Source organism: Papaver somniferum, chromosome 2 (genome assembly GCF_003573695.1).
Source record: "Papaver somniferum cultivar HN1 chromosome 2, ASM357369v1, whole genome shotgun sequence".
In the NCBI taxonomy this organism is placed as follows: Eukaryota; Viridiplantae; Streptophyta; class Magnoliopsida; order Ranunculales; family Papaveraceae; genus Papaver; species Papaver somniferum.
Window position 1 is genome coordinate 90,779,767 of NC_039359.1, and position 20,183 is coordinate 90,799,949.

General features: G+C 38.0%; 2 protein-coding genes across 2 annotated transcripts; one reads left to right on the forward strand and one right to left on the reverse strand.

Moving 5' to 3' along the window:
* Nucleotides 1–4,275: 4,275 nt before the first annotated feature.
* LOC113351600 lies at nucleotides 4,276–5,013 on the forward strand. Its single transcript, XM_026595554.1, has one exon. The coding sequence runs from the start codon at nucleotides 4,276–4,278 to the stop codon at nucleotides 5,011–5,013; it is 738 nt and encodes a 245-aa protein (XP_026451339.1).
* A 1,043-nt stretch (nucleotides 5,014–6,056) lies between these two features.
* LOC113351601 lies at nucleotides 6,057–10,328 on the reverse strand. The gene is made up of 8 exons (XM_026595555.1): nucleotides 10,238–10,328; nucleotides 7,644–7,834; nucleotides 7,279–7,524; nucleotides 6,962–7,123; nucleotides 6,802–6,855; nucleotides 6,592–6,670; nucleotides 6,409–6,497; nucleotides 6,057–6,326 (listed from the first exon to the last, which is right to left on the reverse strand). The coding sequence occupies exons 1-8, from the start codon at nucleotides 10,326–10,328 to the stop codon at nucleotides 6,057–6,059; spliced, it is 1,182 nt and encodes a 393-aa protein (XP_026451340.1).
* Between the last annotated feature and the right edge of the window lie 9,855 nt (nucleotides 10,329–20,183).

The following is a 20,183-nucleotide window of genomic DNA, read 5'->3' on the forward strand; positions in this document are numbered from 1 at the left end:
TTAGTAGTGGGAGACATACGAGCATTCAACTTAAAATGAGCAGCAAGGGGAGTACTTATAGATTTAGTTCCTTCGTAGACACCAAACTTCTGTAACACTTTCTTCAAATATACCTTTTGAAAAAAAAATTTACCCTTCTCTTTGTCACGTTGAATCTCCATGCCAAGAATCCTCTTAGCTTCTCCCAGATCTTTCATCTCAAAATCAGATAACAACCTGTTCTTCAAATTATCAATCTCTTTCTTGTTTTTCGGTGCAATCAGCATATCATCGACATACAAGAGCAAATATATGAAATACCCATCACGTATCTTCTTAAAGTATAGACAATGGTCATAGTGACTTCTTCTGTATGTTTGATCTATCATAAACTGGTCAAATCGCTTGTACCATTGTCTTGGAGACTGTTTTAGCCCGTACGACGATCTCTTCAGTTTAGATACACAATCTTCTTTTCCAGCAACCTTGAACCCACTCGGCTGAGTCATATAGATCTCTTCTTCTAGATCCCCATGTAAGAATGTCTTCTTAACATCTAGCTGAACTAGGTCTAGATCATATTGTGCTACCAAGGCCAACAAAATACGGATTGGTGAGTGTTTTACCACCAGAGAGAACACCTCATTGTAGTCAATCCCTTTTCTTTGGGCATAACCTTTTGCAACTAACCTTGCCTTGTAGCGAACTTGATTCACCAAAGATCCTAATTTCTTAGCATATACCCACTTGCACCCTATGGCCTTCTTACCGTTCGGAAGCATCATAAGAATCCATGTACCATTCTTGTAAAGAGACTCCATCTCGTCCTGCATTGCACCTCTCCATTCTTTACACTATGCACTACGTACAACTTCTAAATAGGAAGTAGGAGTACCATCTTCAACAACTGGTAATGCATAAGTAATGTAATCATTCATCCAACCAGCCTTCCTGGTTGATCTTCTTGGTTTGCTGGTTGCAATTGTTTCCGTGAACGTAGCTTCTGTATCTTCTACTGACTCTTTTTAATCTTCCTCAATAGCGTCACTATAATTTGGAACTTCAGTAAATACTTATCTTTCGGACCCAATGTCTTCAGAAGTATTCTCAACAGATACAGACTTAACTTGGAATTGGTGGAGTTGCATCAATCTCCACCTGCTGCAAAGGCTCACTAGTACTGGTACTTATGTTCTCCACCTGCCGAGAACCTCAAGACATTACCATATACATCTCATCAAACGTGACATCTCTACTCATGAATATATTCTTCTCAACTGGACTGCAAATCTTGAACCCTTTTACTCCATTATTCATACCCACAAAGATTCCTTTCACAACACGGCTATCAAGCTTGTTTTCACTAATATGATACCACGCTGGACAACCAAAGATATGAATTGAGTCATAATCATAAGATAGTGTACCAAACCATTTTTCCATAGGAGTTTTACCTTCTAATGCAGCTGATGGAAACCTATTAATGAGGAAGCACGCATACGTAACTGCCTTAGCCCAAAACGCCTTACCTAATCCAGCATTAGATAACATACATCGTACCTTCTCCAGCAAAGTACGATTCATGCGTTCAGCTACCCCATTATGTTGCGCTGTTTTCTTAACTGTGAAGTGCCTCTTTATCCCCTCATCCTGACATACTTGCAAGAATGGATCAATCTTGTACTCTCCACCATTGTCCGAACGTAGTACTTTTATCTTTCTGTCAGTTTGAGGCTCAGTTGCCTTTTTCCACCTCACAATGATTTCTAGGACTTCATCCTTATGCCTCATGGTGTACACCCATACGCGCCTAGAATAATCATCAATGAACGACACAAACCAAAATTTCCCTCCAAATGATGCATTCTTGGAAGGACCCCAAACATCTGAGTGAACATAGTCAAGAACTCCACTAGTATTGTGGATAGTTATTCCAAAGCTTGTTCTTGTTTTCTTTCCCTTAACACAATGTTCACAAAATGCTAACTTGCAAGAAATAAAACCTTTCAACAAGTCTTGTTGAATCAACCTATGCAACGACTTCTCTCCTGGATGTGCAAGTCCCGTGTGCCATATCTTTGTCTTCTCGGTAGCTGCACTCTCGATGTGTTCATAAATAGACACATCCCCTGTTGTTGTACTCCCAATCAAGTAGTGAAAGTTATGATGACGTGTGCCCTTCATGATTACCATAGATCCAGAGATTACCTTTAGAAGATTATGTTCAGTGACTATCTTTTAGCCGTTAGCTTCCAAAGTTCCGAGTGAAATCAGATTCTTCTTTATGGCAGGTACAAGTCTTACCTCCTTTAGTTCTCTTACCATACCATCATGCATCTTGATACGAACACTGCCAATCCCAATCACCCTGCAAGTATGATTGTTTCCCATACGTACTTCTCCATCAAGCTCTTCAAAACTTGAGAACCAGTCCTGATATGGACATATATGATACGTTGCTCCAGTATCTAATACCCATGTACCATCTGTAATAGTACAAGTTGATGGTGTCACAGTTAGCGAGAAATCAAAAGCATCATCTAATTCTTCATTACCTTTAGGAATGTTCACCTCGATATTATTATTATCTCCTTCTCTTGCCTTACACTTCGTACAATCCTTAGACCAATGACCAAAGTCATGGCACCAAGCACGCTCATCTTTTTGCAGTCACGTTCTACTCTTAGAAAGTCCTCTACCTTTACTATAACCACCATTCTTTTTTCTCCTGTCTGATGAACGACCTCTTGCAAGAAGCAAATCATTATTAGCTTCACTTGCAAGGTCTTCACAATCCATCTTCCTAAACTCCTCACTATGCAATGCTATAGTGACCTCAACGTATGTCATCTTATCCTTGCCGTGTATTAAAGCTTTAATCACGGGTTCATACTTTTCAGGAAGAGAGTTTATCAAACACAAAGATTGTTCTTCGTTATTTTGATATTTTCATCGTAGTTAACCAACTTAGAAAGAAGTTTATTATATGAATCTAGGTTCTTGGTTAAGGTTGCACCTCTCTTCATGTTATAGCGATACAAATTCCTTTTAAGATGTATCCTATTAGCCACATTTTTCACAAGGTATTCCTTCTCTAGCTTTTCCCAGAGATCCTTAAATGAAGTCTCGTGCTGATAATTAACTCTTACTGCAGTTGCTAAACACCCTCGTATCGAAGCAAGACATAATTTATTCATCTTGTTCCACTTCTTGTCAGACATCGCCACTGGCTGACCTTCTAGAGCTTCTTCTAGGTCAAGATGAACAAGAGCATCCATTACGTCTGTTCTCCATAAACCAAAGTTATTGGTTCTTGTAAACTTTTCTACTTTGAGTTGTGATCTATGTGAATGAAGTATTTCTTCTTTTGTTTCTTTATCTTTACTTGTGGACTCTGAATGTTCTCCTAAAAGATCTTTCGGATCAACTGGTTTAACTCCGTCAACCATTGTTCTTAAACAACCAAATATAGATAAAAAAACAGAACCTTTGAGATTAGTATTACCTCAAGCAATCTTCAGAAAAATACCTTCACTTCAATTTCAATATGAGTAACCCGTATCCAAGAGCGTCTCCTTGCTCTGATACCAATTGTTGCGCCAAAGCCTGCAGAAGCGTTAGGTTTGCACTACTACGAGGTATCTCAATATATCGCCAAGAACACAATCACATATACAAGAAGAACAAGTATTTAACGAGGTTTAATCCTCGAGAAGGAATAAGAAATTTTATATATCACCGTATAGGTTGGAATATACAAAGCCTTTAGACGAGAAGAAGAGAACTCTGACTTAGTTCTGGTGTGCTTTCTCTAGTTCTCTCTATGGATATTTATACACATCAATAGGAATGGACACATTTCTTAACAAGGAATACTTTCCTACAAGTACAGGGTTTCCTAATCTTAGCTCTAAGAACAAACTTCTTAAGCTTCTATACTTAGGACACAAGTACTTGGTTTCCTTACCAACTAGATTTCCTAATCTAGTCCTTGACCATCCTACCAACAAAATCTACATTGTATAGGAGGATCAAAGAAGGCAAGGTTAAGCGACACTCAAGTGCAGTAAGACCAGGCTTAAAAGACGAGGGAAAACTAAAAATGTTAGATTACTGTATAAAAATGCTTGATATAAGTACTTTTTTTTCTCAACCAATGTTTAAGGATATGTTTGATTACGTACATATCGACGGAAAGTGGTTTTTCATGACAAAAACGTCTCAGAAATGTTATTCTCTTCCCGATGAGCCCAAACCTCATCGTGCGTGTCAAAGCAAGAGATTCATTCCTAGATTATGTTTCTAGCTGCAGTTGCACGTCCTCGGTTTGATTCGTTTGGGAATGGAATTTTTGTTGGGAAAATTGGTATTTGGCCAATACTAGAACAAAAGCCGGCACAACGAAACAACAAATACAGAAAAGCCGGTACTCTTGAAACCAAACCGATTGATCCCATCAACCAAAAGGTTTCAATGTGTTTTATGATCAATAAAGTTATACCAGCAATTCGAGCTAAATGGCCTACAGGAAACACACGTACCATTTATATTCAACAAGATAATGCAAAGCCCCATATTGGTAAACATGATAAGGAGTTTAAGGAAGCGGCATCAATTGATGGGTTCAATATGCAACTCATATGTCAGCCTCCAAATAGTCCAGATATGAATACTTTGGACCTTGAATTCTTTGTTGGTATCCAAAGTTTACAACATCGGGTGGCTCCTGAAGATATTGATGAGCTTATTTCCGCTGTGGAAAGTGCTTTCAATAATATGTCAGCTCGCACTCTCAATAGGGTCTTCTTGTCCCACCAATTATGCATGCGGGAGGTTTTAAAATGTCGTGGGGGAATCGATTATGATTTGCAGCACATAGGGAAGCAGAGTTTAGACCGCAATGGTAAGCTTCCTTTGCAAATTGCAGTGGAAAAGCATCTAATTCATGACGTATTGGTGGAGCGCAACATGTTGTCTGAATTCTGGTCAAGTCTGGGTTCAGGTGTTTTATCTAGCAGTGAAAATCCCATGTAGTTTATGGCTACTCCTAGTTATTGTTGTTGTCTTTAAGTTTTTTCTGTTTTTGGTTTTTTCTTTTCTCTGGGAAACATTTTTACTCCTAGTTATTGTTGTTGTCTTTAAGTTTCTTTTTGATTTCTAGTTTAATTCACATGTTTGCACGATACTGGTGGATTTGGTTAGGAATGTGTTAGTTGTGTTACAATCCTTTCAAATTTGGACTCTAAATTCATTTCTCAGGTCTAAACCTAAACCAATACACATAGTGCCATAAAATTTTTGTGGTACATAAATTATTCATTGCAAAAATAAACTGAAATGTTTGTCAGGTACCTAAATTGTAAAGTCATTATCAGGCTTCATCTCATTAAAAAGGACTTCATCTGTTTTTAATAGAGCCAAAGTGATTAGTGGTCGAATTCAGTTAAAGACAGACAACATAATGGCTTGAGGAAGTGGTGAGTTAACTTAGGTATATATCACTGTTTTAGAATGAAAGAGATGCCAGTCTCCAACAAACCATTAAAATGTTGTCAGAGAGGTATAGATTTGGTTATGTATCTTTGTCGTTCTCCAAACACTTTACTTACAAATGTTGTTTGTTAGTGCTAAAGTTATATCCCTGTACCAAGTAGGCCAAATGTTGGCAGAGTATTGTGGAACTGGTAGTCGTGCGCATACATGTTTCTTTTTTAAATTTCACCTTTCATTGGCGGAGTATTGTGGAAGTGGTTTCAGTCATTGCAGGGATCAGGCGCACCATCAGTAATTGTTGGGTTGATTGCAGCAAACCAAAAATCACTCAAGCTAACTACTGGGAGTATACATCTAAAACGACCATTGAAATTCAACAATAACAAGACATCAAACTAAATGATTCCAAAGGCATGGAGACAAGATAAGAACAACACAATATGATTAACTTGTTTTTGATTAGTTAACTACTGGGACAATATGAACTTAAACTTAAAGGAATCTTAAGTTTAAACATTGAAGTTCAACAAAAAAACTTAAACAAGACACTCACTAAACTTAACTTCAACTTGCACAACTAGTCATCATAGACGCCCCCCTCCAAAATAAAAAATTTGATCTTCTTTGTCGTAATCCTCATTATAAGTACTGTAAATATTTGGTTCGTCAGAGTATTCCTCACTCGGGTTAGGATACTCTTCAATCTGAGATCCATCGAGGATTCGGATTTCTTTAATGGAAGCTGCCATCATAAAACCGCTCTTTGCTTGTTCTCCGCTCCCCATTTCTGTTGTTGTGTGCTTCACTCCTTTTCTTTCTTGTCCGATGGTCTCGGAATAAACTTCACCACCAAACTGAACCATATCCGCACTTGTTTTTAAAAATAAGAATAATTCACCTGGCCAATACCCTACATTTTCATGGTTTAACACTAACCACCAGTTGTTTGTGGATGTATCCTGAAATACAATAACCCATTATGCTCGAAATAAACCCAGAATCAAGAATTGGAGAAATTTTGCATCCTGCAAGGGAAACACAGTAGTCTTACCAGATAGATAAAAATTGGTATATCGTATTGTGTATGATATTTATTAGAAACATGCTCGAATGGAGTACCAACAGAAACTTCATTGCTGGTTTGTACAAACCCAGTACAAACGAGATTAAAGCACCCTGTTCGGTTTGATCCATCAACCTGTTATGTATAGATGGCATAGTGTAGGAAATCAGCATTCTTTCAGAAAATATGTTGTGCAGTACTCAACTTACAAAAACATGAAGAAGCTGATAAACATCAAGGTGTTGTTATGTGGAATGGATGCTTACAGTCCAATGTATGAAGAATCGTGTACTTGAATCCCCGTAAAGAATGGGATACACCTGAAAGTGTTTCACCTAATCTAGATTAATTTGAGGCCAATTGGAAAATATTCTTTATGGGATTTCAGGTTAGCATTTAGGTTGTCATACGCATATGTGTGCTTACCATCCATCCAGCTTCGACACTCTCCATTTGATCGCCAGAACCAAAAACAAGCCTTATATGGGCTGTCGAATACTCGTATGCATTTTCAACTTCTGGGTTCCAAATACTGATCCTTGCTTTAGCTCCTTTGTAATCGTTTCCTTCGGCCATTAGGATCGCCGTCTGCAAATGGATAGATACGCAAAGTAATAATCACTGAATTAACTAATCAGAGTTAAAGTAAGAACTTTGAATTTACCAACTTATGCATAATGAGAACTTTTTTTTTAGTACAGAGCAGTTCAGGTCTTGAAGTATTATAACATAAGGGATCTTACCGAGCGATTAACGTAAAGGTAATTAGGTTTCCGGTCATCGTTAGTTTCTTCGGTTGTGGTACTCATTTGCGAAGGAGTTATATACGGATTTTTCTTTCCATAATTCTCAAGAGAGGTAGCTTTCCAGATTCGAAGAATAGGTATTGTACCTATTGGACAACTTCCACTTTTCCGCCAACTTTGAGACATGGCTCCCGTCGATGTACCGTTTTTGCTCTTAGTTAACGGGTTAAAGCTTGGTTTCATCTGCATGAAAATGTTTAATAGCAAAGAAAGACAGTTAAAATGTGTAATAAATGCCCCTGTAGTTGCAAGCACTAAATGTTCAGTGAACAATAAGAGAAAAATGTGCTCATCTTGGTTACCTGAATAGTGTGATTCTTCAAAGAAGGATGTTCAAAAGCAGGTTGTTGATATATATCGACACAGTCGATAACATCACCATATTCAGTTTGGATGGTTTTAAGTGAACGCTTATTTAGTAGTTTTAACTTTCCATCAACCTTCAAATGTGTTTGTTTTGATGGTGACTTTTCGCTTAGTACTGCTCCATAGCCTGAAACAGTAAAGCTTAGTATCAACAATAATCCAACTAACAAACTCATACACCACCACACCTTCATTTTCCTCTCAAATGTAGTATAACTAACTTCTGTTGAGTATGTTAACAAGGAACACCCAAAACTGATCTAAATAGTGAATATACAAAGAAGGAAGTTGTTTCATGTTATTAGTTCTCACTTTTAGTTGGATCATTTGGTTTTTATGAAGAAAGTAGGGAGGAAAAATGTAGTAGTTGGTTGATTGGATAGTAGAATCCCAGACTGATTTTAGCATGTTGAATCATGTTTTCTCGTTGTACATTTAGTGGTTGAATCATGCTTTTCCTACGAGGTTTTAGAGGAGATATCTTGTGTTTGTTTCATTAGCCCCATATAGCACGACTCAGACTGAATATTGGGCAAATTGGAAAAGTGTTTGTTGCACGAAAATGTTTGAATCCAGTCGTATAATAATTAAAAGGTCGACTTTCGATCGAAGAATTTTCTTTAGGCGACCTTAAAATGACGAGCATTTTCTGTTATTGACGACGCATCTGCAGTTGAATCTGACTTGTTACTAAGGGCCTTGTTGTGTAGATATAGGACCTGTGGTTTGGGTTGGGGTTGGGGTTGGGTTGCTATTGTTATTGTGGGTGAGACTGAAACTGTTCAACAGCAGGTCCTTGGGGATGAGGTTATTTTTGCTGCTGTCGCCTGTCGCTGCTCAACAACTTAGAGGTGCAAATGCAAAACCATATCGGAAAACAATAATGTGAAAAATGAAATAACAAGCCAAAGGCAACTTTCTTTGGGGTCAGGCCATCATACAAAGTACTACTGCAGCAAGTATACCTGCAGGCTTTTGCATAGAGTACTTTAGTTTAAATTACTCTTGGTCTAATGAGAAAACAGAAGAAGATAAGTTTCTTTCAAATTACTTCTGAATCATCACCTTCTCTCATCAATTTGAATTTTAGAAAAAAGAAAAACAACAAATGCAAAGAATCTACGAAAACAGACTTTAGGATCTACAAGTAGAGGGTCACAAAGATTTGAGATGGGTGAGCTAATCTTTAAAACTACTGTTAGTTCATTACAATCCACGCCTTTAGCTCAGTACTAGCTGAAGAGAGTGTAGAGATTATCTAGCAGCAGACTGTTGTAATGTGAGTCAACAGTTCTGTTTCTCTTCCACGCGATACTGAATTTGGTGCTCAGAAACATGGATAGCTAATTCATTTCATTTGACAGATTACAGAACATTCATTGATAATCTCTGACCTCAGAGTCATAGGGCACCCGCATTTCTTTTAAAAAGTCTTCCATAAGATACAAACCAAAGACAAGTTATTGCAAGCTATGTTGTAAAAGGGGAGCGCCTTGGCGCTTAAGCACCAAAAGCAAACTAATTAAGAGTTGGACCAGTGCCTAGCGGAAAAAGGCACAAAGGCAAGGCGCCATGACCAATTTTTTTTTTTCTCTGGGCGCCTTTGGAGTGCTTCAGCGCTAGGCGAGGCAATGGGTTTGGCGCATCGCCTTTCCAAGCCTTTTACAACATAGCTTGCAAAAATGTTTCCTCAAGGACGTGCTAGCATTTATGTGCCCTAGGGTCCAGAAGAGTGAGATTTTGTTAAAAAGAAGAGCTTCGTGTTCTTATCCTGTATACTGATGCTGCAGTACTACTAAAAGAAAAAAACATTATAATTGATATGCGAATTCTCAATAAACGGACCTCTTCACTTCTAGCCTGAAAGATACTAACCAAGTGCACAACACTAAATTGTATCCCTAAAGAAAGTGCGATTTTAATACTTCGGATTCGCTTCCAAGTTGATCATCATGAGGCTGAATCGTCCATTGAGAAATATATTTGAGTGAGGTTGTTGGGATGAAGGTTGGTAAGAAGGTAAGTGTTGAGATTATTAGTCCCACATTGTATGAGCAATTAAGATCCTGCGATTTATAATCTTTTAGGGCCTCCCCACTCATTGTTTTGAGTTGGATGCTCGTATTCTAACATGGTATCAGAGCAAGCTATTTGTGTCGAGTCAGTTGACCGCACCTTTACTCCGCGTCACCCGATTTATTGTCCACGTGTAAGACCCAGCGAGGCTACACGTGAGGGGACGTGTTGAGATTATTAGTCCCACATTGTATGGGCAATTAAGATCCTGCGATTTATAATCTCTTAGGGCAACTACAGTGGTACGATCAAAACCAAAGACCAAATACTAAAAAAAGGACCAAATTTTGGGTTTAGTCCGTGTTGCTACGCTACGGTGCACGAGTAAAATTTAGTCGAGCGCACATTATACCGCCGCCTGATCCAGACGCACATATAATATCAGCCCCACCATAAGGCTCACATATAATGTCCGTCCCATTTTATTCAGGATCGCATATAATCTCCGCCTCACCATCAGGATCACATATAATGTGATCCCCACCATCAGGATCACATATAATCTCCGCCCCGCCATCAGGATCACATATAATCTCCGTCCCCATTTTTGAAACCATCAGGCGCACTTTATATTTACGTCACACTCCAAACGGTTATTATACCAACGCCCCATTCCAGAAGGATTTTTAATCTCCGCTCGACCAAATTTGGTTATGGTCTTGGTCCCAGACCAAATATAGTCAGGAATTTGGTCTTTGGTCTGGTTTTTGATCTTTACTCTCTTTCACTGCGTCATGTATTTGGACCAAATATTTGCGTTTAGTCGTCCATTGTGGACGCTCTTAAGGCGTCTCCACTCATTGCCAATTAGTTTTGAGTTGGATGCCCGTATTCTAATAGTAAGCGTGCCATTGATTCAAATTAAGAAGGTTAGGGTATTGTCCCAAGTGAAATCGCCAAAAGTCGTGATGGATTATTTCAGATGAAGATTGATGTAAAGGGTGTAAATGATTAACTGATTAAGGGTTCAATTTTGTTCGGCTGGTGAACAATGAGGACACCCAGGCCAATTCTCTGCATTAGGAATTAATTGATATTAGGTTTTTTATAAATAAATTGGAAGTGATTTTAAGAGTGGTTGTTTGATACTCACTCATCTGATGCCAGTTAGTGCATTTTTTTTTCATCTTCTTCTTCTGTGAGTTTCAAAGGAATGATACGACTAGTGGTAATAGTGATATTAATGGTGGTCATCCATTATTGAAAAAGAATTTGTGCTCGGGCAGAAATTTGGGGTGAGTTGAGAACAACAGAGTTTAGAGGCGGCCGAAGAGTTTTAACGGTTCCTTCTTCTTTTATAAACAATCTAACGGTTAGAGATGTTTAGGTTTTGACATATAGATCCGCACTAGAATAATTTATAAATGGGAAACCAATATTAGGAGGGCCGATACCATTTTTACATATTTGAAAGCGTGAAGACATGTGGTGTACTATTTGATTCAAGCCTTCGTGGCCCCGGAAATAAAAAAGGTGATGTCTATGCTCGTCATAACCATTTTCTCAAACTCTTTCAGGAAAACGTTTTATTTAACTAAACCGAAATTCGAAAATGATAAATTAGAATCTGATAGTGTCCAAACCCATTTTCACACAATTCAACCACTCACCATTAAACTGCCAAGATGTACACATTTTAGAACATTAATTTTGATGACGGTAATGACACTAATGACACTGGCAGCGGTTGGCAATTGTCCTACGTATTGTGGGAAGGTCTTGTTATCGGCAATTCATCTTCATATAAAGTGGTTTCATTTTATTTATTAAAATTGCGAAAGTGGCCAGCTGCACTGCATGCTACTAAGCGCTTAAGGAAGTGCTTGGTCGATTGGAGGCATCAAAAGTATAAAAACCATTTTCTAGGATGTAATTTTCTAATTCATCTACTGACATGCCAATTACGACAGCTTTCATGTTTTCTGCCTTCTTGCCATGAAAACAATCGATTTGACTGGTCATTCTAAAAGGATTAGAGCTTAAGATAGCACTTTTATCCTCTTCATTGCACCCATGTGAGGTTCTTGGGAATTGAGTGATGCTGACCAATAAAAAGACCACGTTGAAACGAGATGAAATGATGTTACTTCAGTATTTTTATTGAACCAAGCCATGGCCAACTGAAAATGAATCAACTTAATTATTGAACTGTAGGAAAGGCCGTCATGCAGTTCGTTGGAAGAAAGTTTGTACTCGCATTTCCAAAGGAGGCCTAGAAATCAAATCACTTCCCAGTATGAATAAGGCATTGGTCTGAAAATGGTGGTGGAGATTTAATACCGAAAAAGAAGCTTTGTGGCATCATGGAATTGCCTCCAAATATTGTTCCAGAGGCTTTGACGGAGAAACTAGGGTAGTAATACTTCCCATGGATGTAGTTTACGGAAGAGAATTTATAAGCATCTCAAACTGTTCAAAAATAAATCTTCCTTACAGGTTGGAGACGACGCTTCAGTTCTTTTTTGGGAGGACCATTGGGTGGGGAATCAAGCTCTAGCAACCTGCTTTCCGGATTTATACTCTATTGCTTTTTCGGACCGTTAATGCTTGTGCAACTTCAACATCCAGTGAAGGATCGTGGAACCTAAGGCTCAATGGAAGACTAACTCAACACCAGATCTCCGAAGTCCGCTCTCTTCTTGGCATTCTCGATGGAGCTTTCAATGGGGAAGGAGCAGATTACATCAAATGGAATTTTGATAAGTCAGGAAAGTTTTCGGTAAAATCTTGTTATACGGCTATCCAACAAGAAAGTGAAGGTACCTCTCTAAATCTTAGTGTTTGTCTTTCCCTTTGGATTTGTAGAGTTTTTTACTTTCTCGCTCTTGCTATTCGTTGTGGTTGCATAGAGTGTGAAAAGTTAGCATTGCCATTTCTAAATCCTGACTCGTTAAACTGCATCTGCTATTTTGTTGAAATGTATACTTGTGTTCTCTCATTTTTTTGTCCAATTACAGTGAAACAAGAGTAATGCCTTGTCAAACGTGTCTTATTTTGCTGGTTAGTATATCGATTCACCCTGTGTCAGTAAGCAGCACTTGCCTCCAGAATGTGTTGAGGAGAGGCAAGAAGTACTAGAAGAATCTCTCAGAATACAGTGCCTGAGATGGAAGATAATAGAAGATAATTCTATGCGAGCATAGTGGCGTTGCTCGCATAGAGCACCTAGAACTCTAGTGAAGAAGGTTGTGAAGCAAGACTTGAGTAATTTCTTAAACTCTCTTGTATTGAATTGATTCTTGCTTGCTTTTGAAAGTTTACCCAATTTTGTGATTACCCAGTCCTCCTCTTAATTAGAAATATAAAGAGAATAGAAGATAATTCTGCACAAATGAAAATTCAGTTAGTTAAAGTAGTCCTTAGAAATGAAACTACCTCCGCACATATTATTCAAAGTTAAAAACTTAAATTTCTAACAAGATCTACTAGCTATCTCGATGGTCAGAGCCAGTTAATTTACCTTTTCTAGTTTGTGATACTCGGGCCTCGGCCATTATATTTGAGTAAGTCGGCTGTTTCTTTACTTCTTTATTTACAACCCGAGTCCAACTCAAATATTATCCCGATTCTAATGAAAAAACAAAAAACAAATCCAGCAAAGACGATTGATTACTTTGAAGAGTTCTGACGAACAAATGTTTGTTATCCAGGAGGCGACTGCCTTGCAGTCTAAAACCCTTGAGCACATGATAACTGATCATAACGAAACTCAGAATGATGTCAATATCCCTTTGACGACTACCATCACAGGCAATGTCTTGGCAAAGGTAATCGAATACCTCAACAAACACGCCGAGGCTGAGACTAGCGATGCGGATAAAAAGATTTGGTTTTGTAAAGTAAAATCTTAGTGTTTGTCTTTCCCTTTGGATTCTTCCTCGATGCTGAAGGACTGAGAATTGATGGTGGCTATTACTTCTTGTTTGTATGGTTCCATGCCGAAGCCAATTGGTCTCTTTCTTCTCGTTCAACAACTCATGCTTGGAGATGTCTCCGAGAAACAGTTCACTTTGGGCTGTTCATTTCTCGTGCTGCTAATTTACTTGGTGACTTGACGATAGCTATTGATGATGAATAACAAATAATACATCTGCCGGAGAGAATTTAATTATTTCTTCCCTGCAATCAACAAGTAAATTCAGTGAGCAATCACAAAAAATAATTTTATTTATTTATCTATGGAGAAAGTTCATCTGGTTTTACTCGTGGAAGAAAATAAAAGTAACCCCACATCAGTAACCAAACTTTGATATCTAAAGTTCTTGGTCCACGATCTTGTCGCGAAGGGATCATGCTTTTTCTCGTAAACTTCGTTTTCATCACCAAGTTTAGTTCGATAGATTATCATGATGAGGTACGTTATTCTGGTCGGATCCCTTATTTATCGCATATTTTCTTTCCATCGGAAAGCTTTCTATTTGTCGTGTTCGGTTTTTTTCGAAAACATGGCGAGGCGACATTTTGTACCTATATTTTGTCTCTTTTCGTGCTGATCTTTTAAAGGATGTGTTTACTTGCCATGCCTCTAGGTATTCCTCAATTGTCATTGTGTTTCTCAGGATTTTATGTGTTTTCCACGCCCTTTTGTTTCGACTGCTCTAACTTGCTTTTTCGATCAATAATAAATGTTCATAAATGCGGGCATAAAATTTGTTTTCTCCACTGGCTTTTCTATAATTTTATCTCTTTTTTTCTTTTTTTTTTTCTTATCACTTTCTCTAATATTTTTGTTTCTGAGATTTTATGGACGGAAATTTCCGTAGGTGTCTAGTTTTAACTAGTTATTCCTAAAAATGTTGGGAATTACCAAAAATATTTTCATTAATGTTTCTCTTAATAAATCGGATAAAACTGGTTTTACCTATTCGTCACCCTCATTTATCCTATTTGCCACCCTCATTAACTATCACCCCTATTTATCCTATTTACCATCCATATAATTTTCAGTAAATCCTAAATACCGTCTCTTCACTTTTTATTTACACCCAACAACCCTAATAATTAAACAAAAACAGAAAACATCCCTAAGTTATACATAATTTTCTTTTCCATCTCATCCCCACCTTTTGCTATCCAACAAAAAAGAATTCCCTAAGTTATACATAATTTTTCTTTTCCATCTCATCCCCATCTTTTTCTATCCATCTCCACCGTGGGCCACCTCCAATCACCACCTCCTTCGTCTTTTTTACCTTTATTTTTAGAGAATACTTTAGGACTGTTTGGATTAAATGATGCCGCCTCCTCGATCGACTCCTAAAACAAAAAAACTTATGAGAAAGGAAGTTCACATTTGCAGTCGTTAGAGTTTCTGGACGACTAGAGTGATCTTTAACTTCTTGCTTTCTCTCCTTCCTTCTCTACAGACGGAGGCGGAACAGTTTGGATTGGATTCATTCGCCAATTTAAAATTTTATTATTTGATCAAACCAGTGTAGCGTATTTATTGACCAATCATGGTTGCTGACCTGATTTTTTTTAAGGTGTCATCTTAGGTGCCAGCATTAGGTCTGACGGTGTGTGGCTTGGTTGCCTGGCTAATGCTTAGATTAGTGTACTTTGCGGTCTTCCTAAAAGCTTTGGCAGTCGTTGATAATGATGAAAAAACGATGAGTTTATAATGGAGTCCCTATGTTCCAATTTGGTTGGAGAGTTTGTTGGTTCCGGTAGATCTAAGGTTTTGTATGTGAAGTTGTGACTTAACTGGATGAGCAGTAGATGCTATTCATCCCATCAATTAATTACACACTTCCATGAGCCGTCGACATACTAAGTTAGGATGGTAAACGGAGTTATAAGATTAGATTAATGGCTTTTGAAAAAAAGATTAGCGAAGAAGATAAATAAGGGTGGTAATAGATATTTTGTAGGTGGTAAATAGGAAAAAAATAAAAGTAAAAAGTAAAATTGTTTTAAAATTTGTGATGGAGTGGTAAATAGGAAAAGTGAGGGTGACAAATAGGTGGAACCATTTACAATCATGTCATACCTTTGAGAATGTGTACACAATAGACTTGTAAGTTCATGTTTTAACAGTTTACACGGGCGCTTCAAAGTGCTTTCGAGTTTGCAACATTATGATTAAAGAGTACCAGCACGTCAAAATTGGAAAGTATTGTATACTAAGGGCGGATCTTGTTAGAATCACTTCCTAGCCTGTTCATTGCATCAAACATGCAGGCAAGGTCAACGACAGCAGGTACACCAGTAAAATCCTGGAAATCAAAGAAGTACTTAAAATGGATATCAACATAAATCTTCCTTGTAACCTAACTTTTTATAGATTAACTTGCTGCATGCACCCGCAACAAAACACGAGCAGGTTTAAACGGAATTTTAACTTGCTTTGATGCAGTCCTCTGCCAATCAATAATCTTCTCCATGTCTTCCTTGTTGACTTGAAAGCCATCGCAATTACGAATGGCAGGCTCAAGAAGGATTCTAATAGAGTACGGAAGCTTATTTTTGCCAATACAATGTGACATTAAACAGAATTTCATGAATGATATTAAAAGATTTGAAACAATGGAAGTGTAGTTGAAAAATTACCAAGAAAGCTAGATCATAGAGACTTACCAATCTTTGGATCATTCATACCAGGAAGACTGTAATATTTACCAAATTCGCCGCCTCCAGGCTTGGGAAGACAAGTATAAATTCCCTTAAAAGCATTCTCAGAAGATGAAAACATCAAAATATACTGAGTCAGGTAAAGTACGTAGTTCAGGAATTATTTACTGAACCTAGAAGGTCCATCATTATTTACCCATTGTTGCTAAATTTCATTGAAAACGCTCGATCAGGGGCAGCGGGGTAGCAGTTCTGACTTGAGACCTGAAACCTACAGGTGATCTCCAATCAAAACCGTGACTCGTCACATAACCTCTTATTGATTGATAATAACTAAAAGACCTCCGAGAACTCATAAAACACCAATTACTATTACTACTAGTAGTAAATAAGGAAAGTAAAGGAGTGGGGTAAAGAACTAATAGGCGTAGATACAGAAGATGAGAACAGAACCCTAGAAATTTGGATAAGTTTTGGCGGAACAGATGAAGACGGTGGTGCAGTTATATACATGACGATTTACAACATCAAAGAAGATTAGGGACATTCAATAGAAACAAAATCCCTAACTGAAACATAAAAAAAAAAATACTCAGAAATGATACGGAATCTATGATTGGTACAAATAGAAACCCAAATTAAAAATTAAAAACAATCCTGAATCTCTTGCAGAGCTTCCACACGTTTATTAGCATTTGTTGAAAGCTTGAGATTGAATCATGAGTTCTGGGAGAAACGATCAGAAAGAGAACGATCTGGGGTTTCGGTTATGGTTCTGTTTCCAGAAGAAGAAAAAAAGGAAAAATGAAGAGATATCTGGGTCGAGGTGGACTGCAGAAAGAAGACCACGTATTTACCTATCGAAAAATCTTGGTCTCACAGATGTTTCTAGAATCCATAGGGAAGGCATGGTTTCTTACCGAAATATCCCTCACTAACACGACGGTGTCGGAAGCTAGTTTCCTTTTTCCTTAGAAAACTATTGTGGCTCACAACTCATATAGTTACATCAGCGCGCGGAAGTGGTTTTTCGGAATCCCCGGAAGTGGTTAAAAATGCATTCTTCACTAGTGGTGGAAGCTAGAAAGAGGGTGGAAGTGATTGTTGTTGCTATGTTGTCATGATCATAAGGCGACGCTGCGTAAAATCCCAAGGCCGCTGCGTAGAACAGTAATTATCAAAAATAACTCAATAAATGTGATGTTCTTAACATAACTGATAATTAGCTTAGATTTCATATATTAGCTCATAAATCTTAATAAAAAAGATTTGCAAAGGATTTGGAAAGATTTTTTTCCTTTACTATTGTTAAAGTAATAAACAAAAACAACCAGGAATGATCCGTTTCTTAGCATAATTAGCTGACGGTTTTAAAATATTAATATATGACTTAATGAAAAAGATTTTCCAAAGATTTTGGGAATATTTTTTCCCTTTCTTGGTACAAAATGCCATTTTGGCGACCAACAAACTGGCGCCTTGGTCTAAGCGCCTAGAAAGACAACGTCTGGGGGTCACTTTTAAAAGTGGCATCTCTTTACCCACTACGTGGCGCCCAAGCTAAAAATAAGATCATTTTCACGCCTAGGTGACGTCTTTGACAACATAGTGTTAATGAAAGGGTAAAAGTCGCTCTTCTATATGTTGTGCATCGCTTTATATATGGAAACCAAGATAACACTGGTATCGAGGCGATAACATGGCGTTTGGTGGAAGTCCTTGATGAGCTCAACAAATATCATCGGGGAGATGTAGCTTATAATCAAACAATTGAGAAGACTCACAAGGCCTATAAATTTCAAATGACTGGAGTAGATAAACCTAAAGGTCTACCGGGCATCCATCCTCAAGGAATGTCAGGCGTGTTGGTGGTAAGAGTATGTAGATACCGTCGAAATCGGTTAGAATCTCTAAATATCTAAACTCACAAAATACAAGGAAACGACATAGGAAGGTACGAGACCTTTAGGTTTGTAATAAAAGACTGAAACTTATTCATGGGCCAGTATGATGATGGCAGTGCCCCTAGTAAATGATGAAGGGCCTAATAATGATAACTTTGCCCTTCTTCTTTTTTGACACTATAAAACTGAAAATAATAATTCCTGATCTTTGTTTTCTTTTTTACGAGGGCTCAACATAATGACGACTCTACCGTTAGTAGATTTTTTTTTGACGAGGACTTAATATAGTGACGACTCTGCCCCTATCTATTTTCTACCTGACACTATGAGAGAGAGATATTTGACTTCTAATTCCTTAAGTTTTATGAGCGTTCGCCGCCCTTAGATAGATTCACTTACCTTAGGTGTAGTATTTCTTCAGTCGGTCGGCATTTGCTGCGTTCAGTTTTTCTGTTTCGTCCAAATCAGTTAACTGGACTATGGATCCTGGGTAGCAGCTCTTGAAAAAAATTGGATCTTCGCAATCAGACTTCAGTTTCGCTCCCGAGTCCAAGTATTTCACAGGTCTGACTTCCTTTAAGCTTCGTGGATGATGCTTCTTATTGATGCTTCGGGACATCCTCTCTTGGTAAGACTAGGCTTGACGTGCAGTATGTATCTTCCTTTCATCGATCAGATTCAGCTGTTGAATTTTTGACTCATCCCATTTATCATTAGGTACCGTATTTTCTTTTTCAAAGTTCAAAATTGCTTTTGTTCCATCTTTTTTTCTGCATTTTTATCTGATTATACTTGAGAACGCGTCCATCAATGATAGTAAGCTATGTCTTGTACCCATTTTGATAAGGGCATCCATATGAAGGAGGATAAATTTGTCCTTCAGGCTTGCCTTGTTATTGTTTTTGTGCATCCGGACTTTGCCATCCTTCTTCATGGGAAACTGTAAGACTGTCTTCTCTGCTGTATCCGCGTCTAACCCTGGCATATCCTTGATCATCGTCCTCCTTTCTTCTGAAAATAAAGTAGTACCAATCTTGACCGGTTGGGGTTGATCTTCCGTGTTCATATTGGATGACTCTTTTTCTTCAATCGGTTTTGGCTTCTTTTCCAAGTGATCTAACGACTTTGATTTATCAGTATCATTATGCTCCTTGTGCCAGTTAAATTTGTTTTCAAAATTATTTTGTTCCCCCGAAATAGTTTTAGACAAAATACAATTTTCTGGTACGCAAACCAGGTTAATCTTTTCAAATTGAATTAAACTAACTGGATCAACATAGGGTATACCAGTGGGTGACTTACCTGGCTCAGTTTGTATAGTGTCTACCTCTTGTTCTTATACAAATAGGTTACCCAAATCTTCTGTTATCTCTCCAATGCCACCTTCAATTGTCATTATTTTCATAAAAGATGGCTCCTTGAAGCCCATGTAAGGACATGAGTCTCCTTTTCGTATAAAATGACCATTTAGTGATGGATGGGTACTCCAATCTATTCCTGCAGCTTTTCTTGCTTGACAATTCCATGGTGATTTTTCAAGTTCATGTGTCAAACGGTCTTCTTCAGTTGGATGGCACCCTAAACCGTACGGGGCTTCGTGAGACACTTGATGTCCATCAAGAGGTTCAGTAGGTGTTGAGATTATTAGTCCCACATAGTATGGGCAATCTAAGATCCTGCGGCGGTTTATAACTCTATGGGCCTCTCCACTCATTGCCAATTGGTTGTGAGTTGGATGCCCGTATTCTAACAGTAGGACCATTTCCTCTTAGACCTAAACCTATACCAGGAAAGAATCGGTATTTTCTCAGATAATGGGCCATCTCAGTGTTACCATGCTCGAACCAACTTGGAAGTTTTTCCCTGGATAAGTCCTTGTGAAATACTTGATTCACACTTTCTTCTTTATAATTCTTGTCCACCATG

Excerpts from the sequence above, each read along its gene's own strand:
- LOC113351600 (XM_026595554.1), top strand. The coding sequence starts at position 4,276 with ATGTTTCTAGCTGCAGTTGCACGTCCTCGGTTTGATTCGTTTGGGAAT.
- LOC113351601 (XM_026595555.1), bottom strand. The coding sequence starts at position 10,328 with ATGGGGACGGAGATTATATGTGATCCTGATGGCGGGGCGGAGATTATA. Across the intron at positions 7,835-10,237 it reads CATTATATGTGATCCTGATG|GCTATGGAGCAGTACTAAGC; the intron begins GTGAGGCGGAGA and ends TTACTGTTTCAG. Across the intron at positions 6,498-6,591 it reads CAGCAATGAAGTTTCTGTTG|GATGCAAAATTTCTCCAATT; the intron begins GTACTCCATTCG and ends TTTCCCTTGCAG.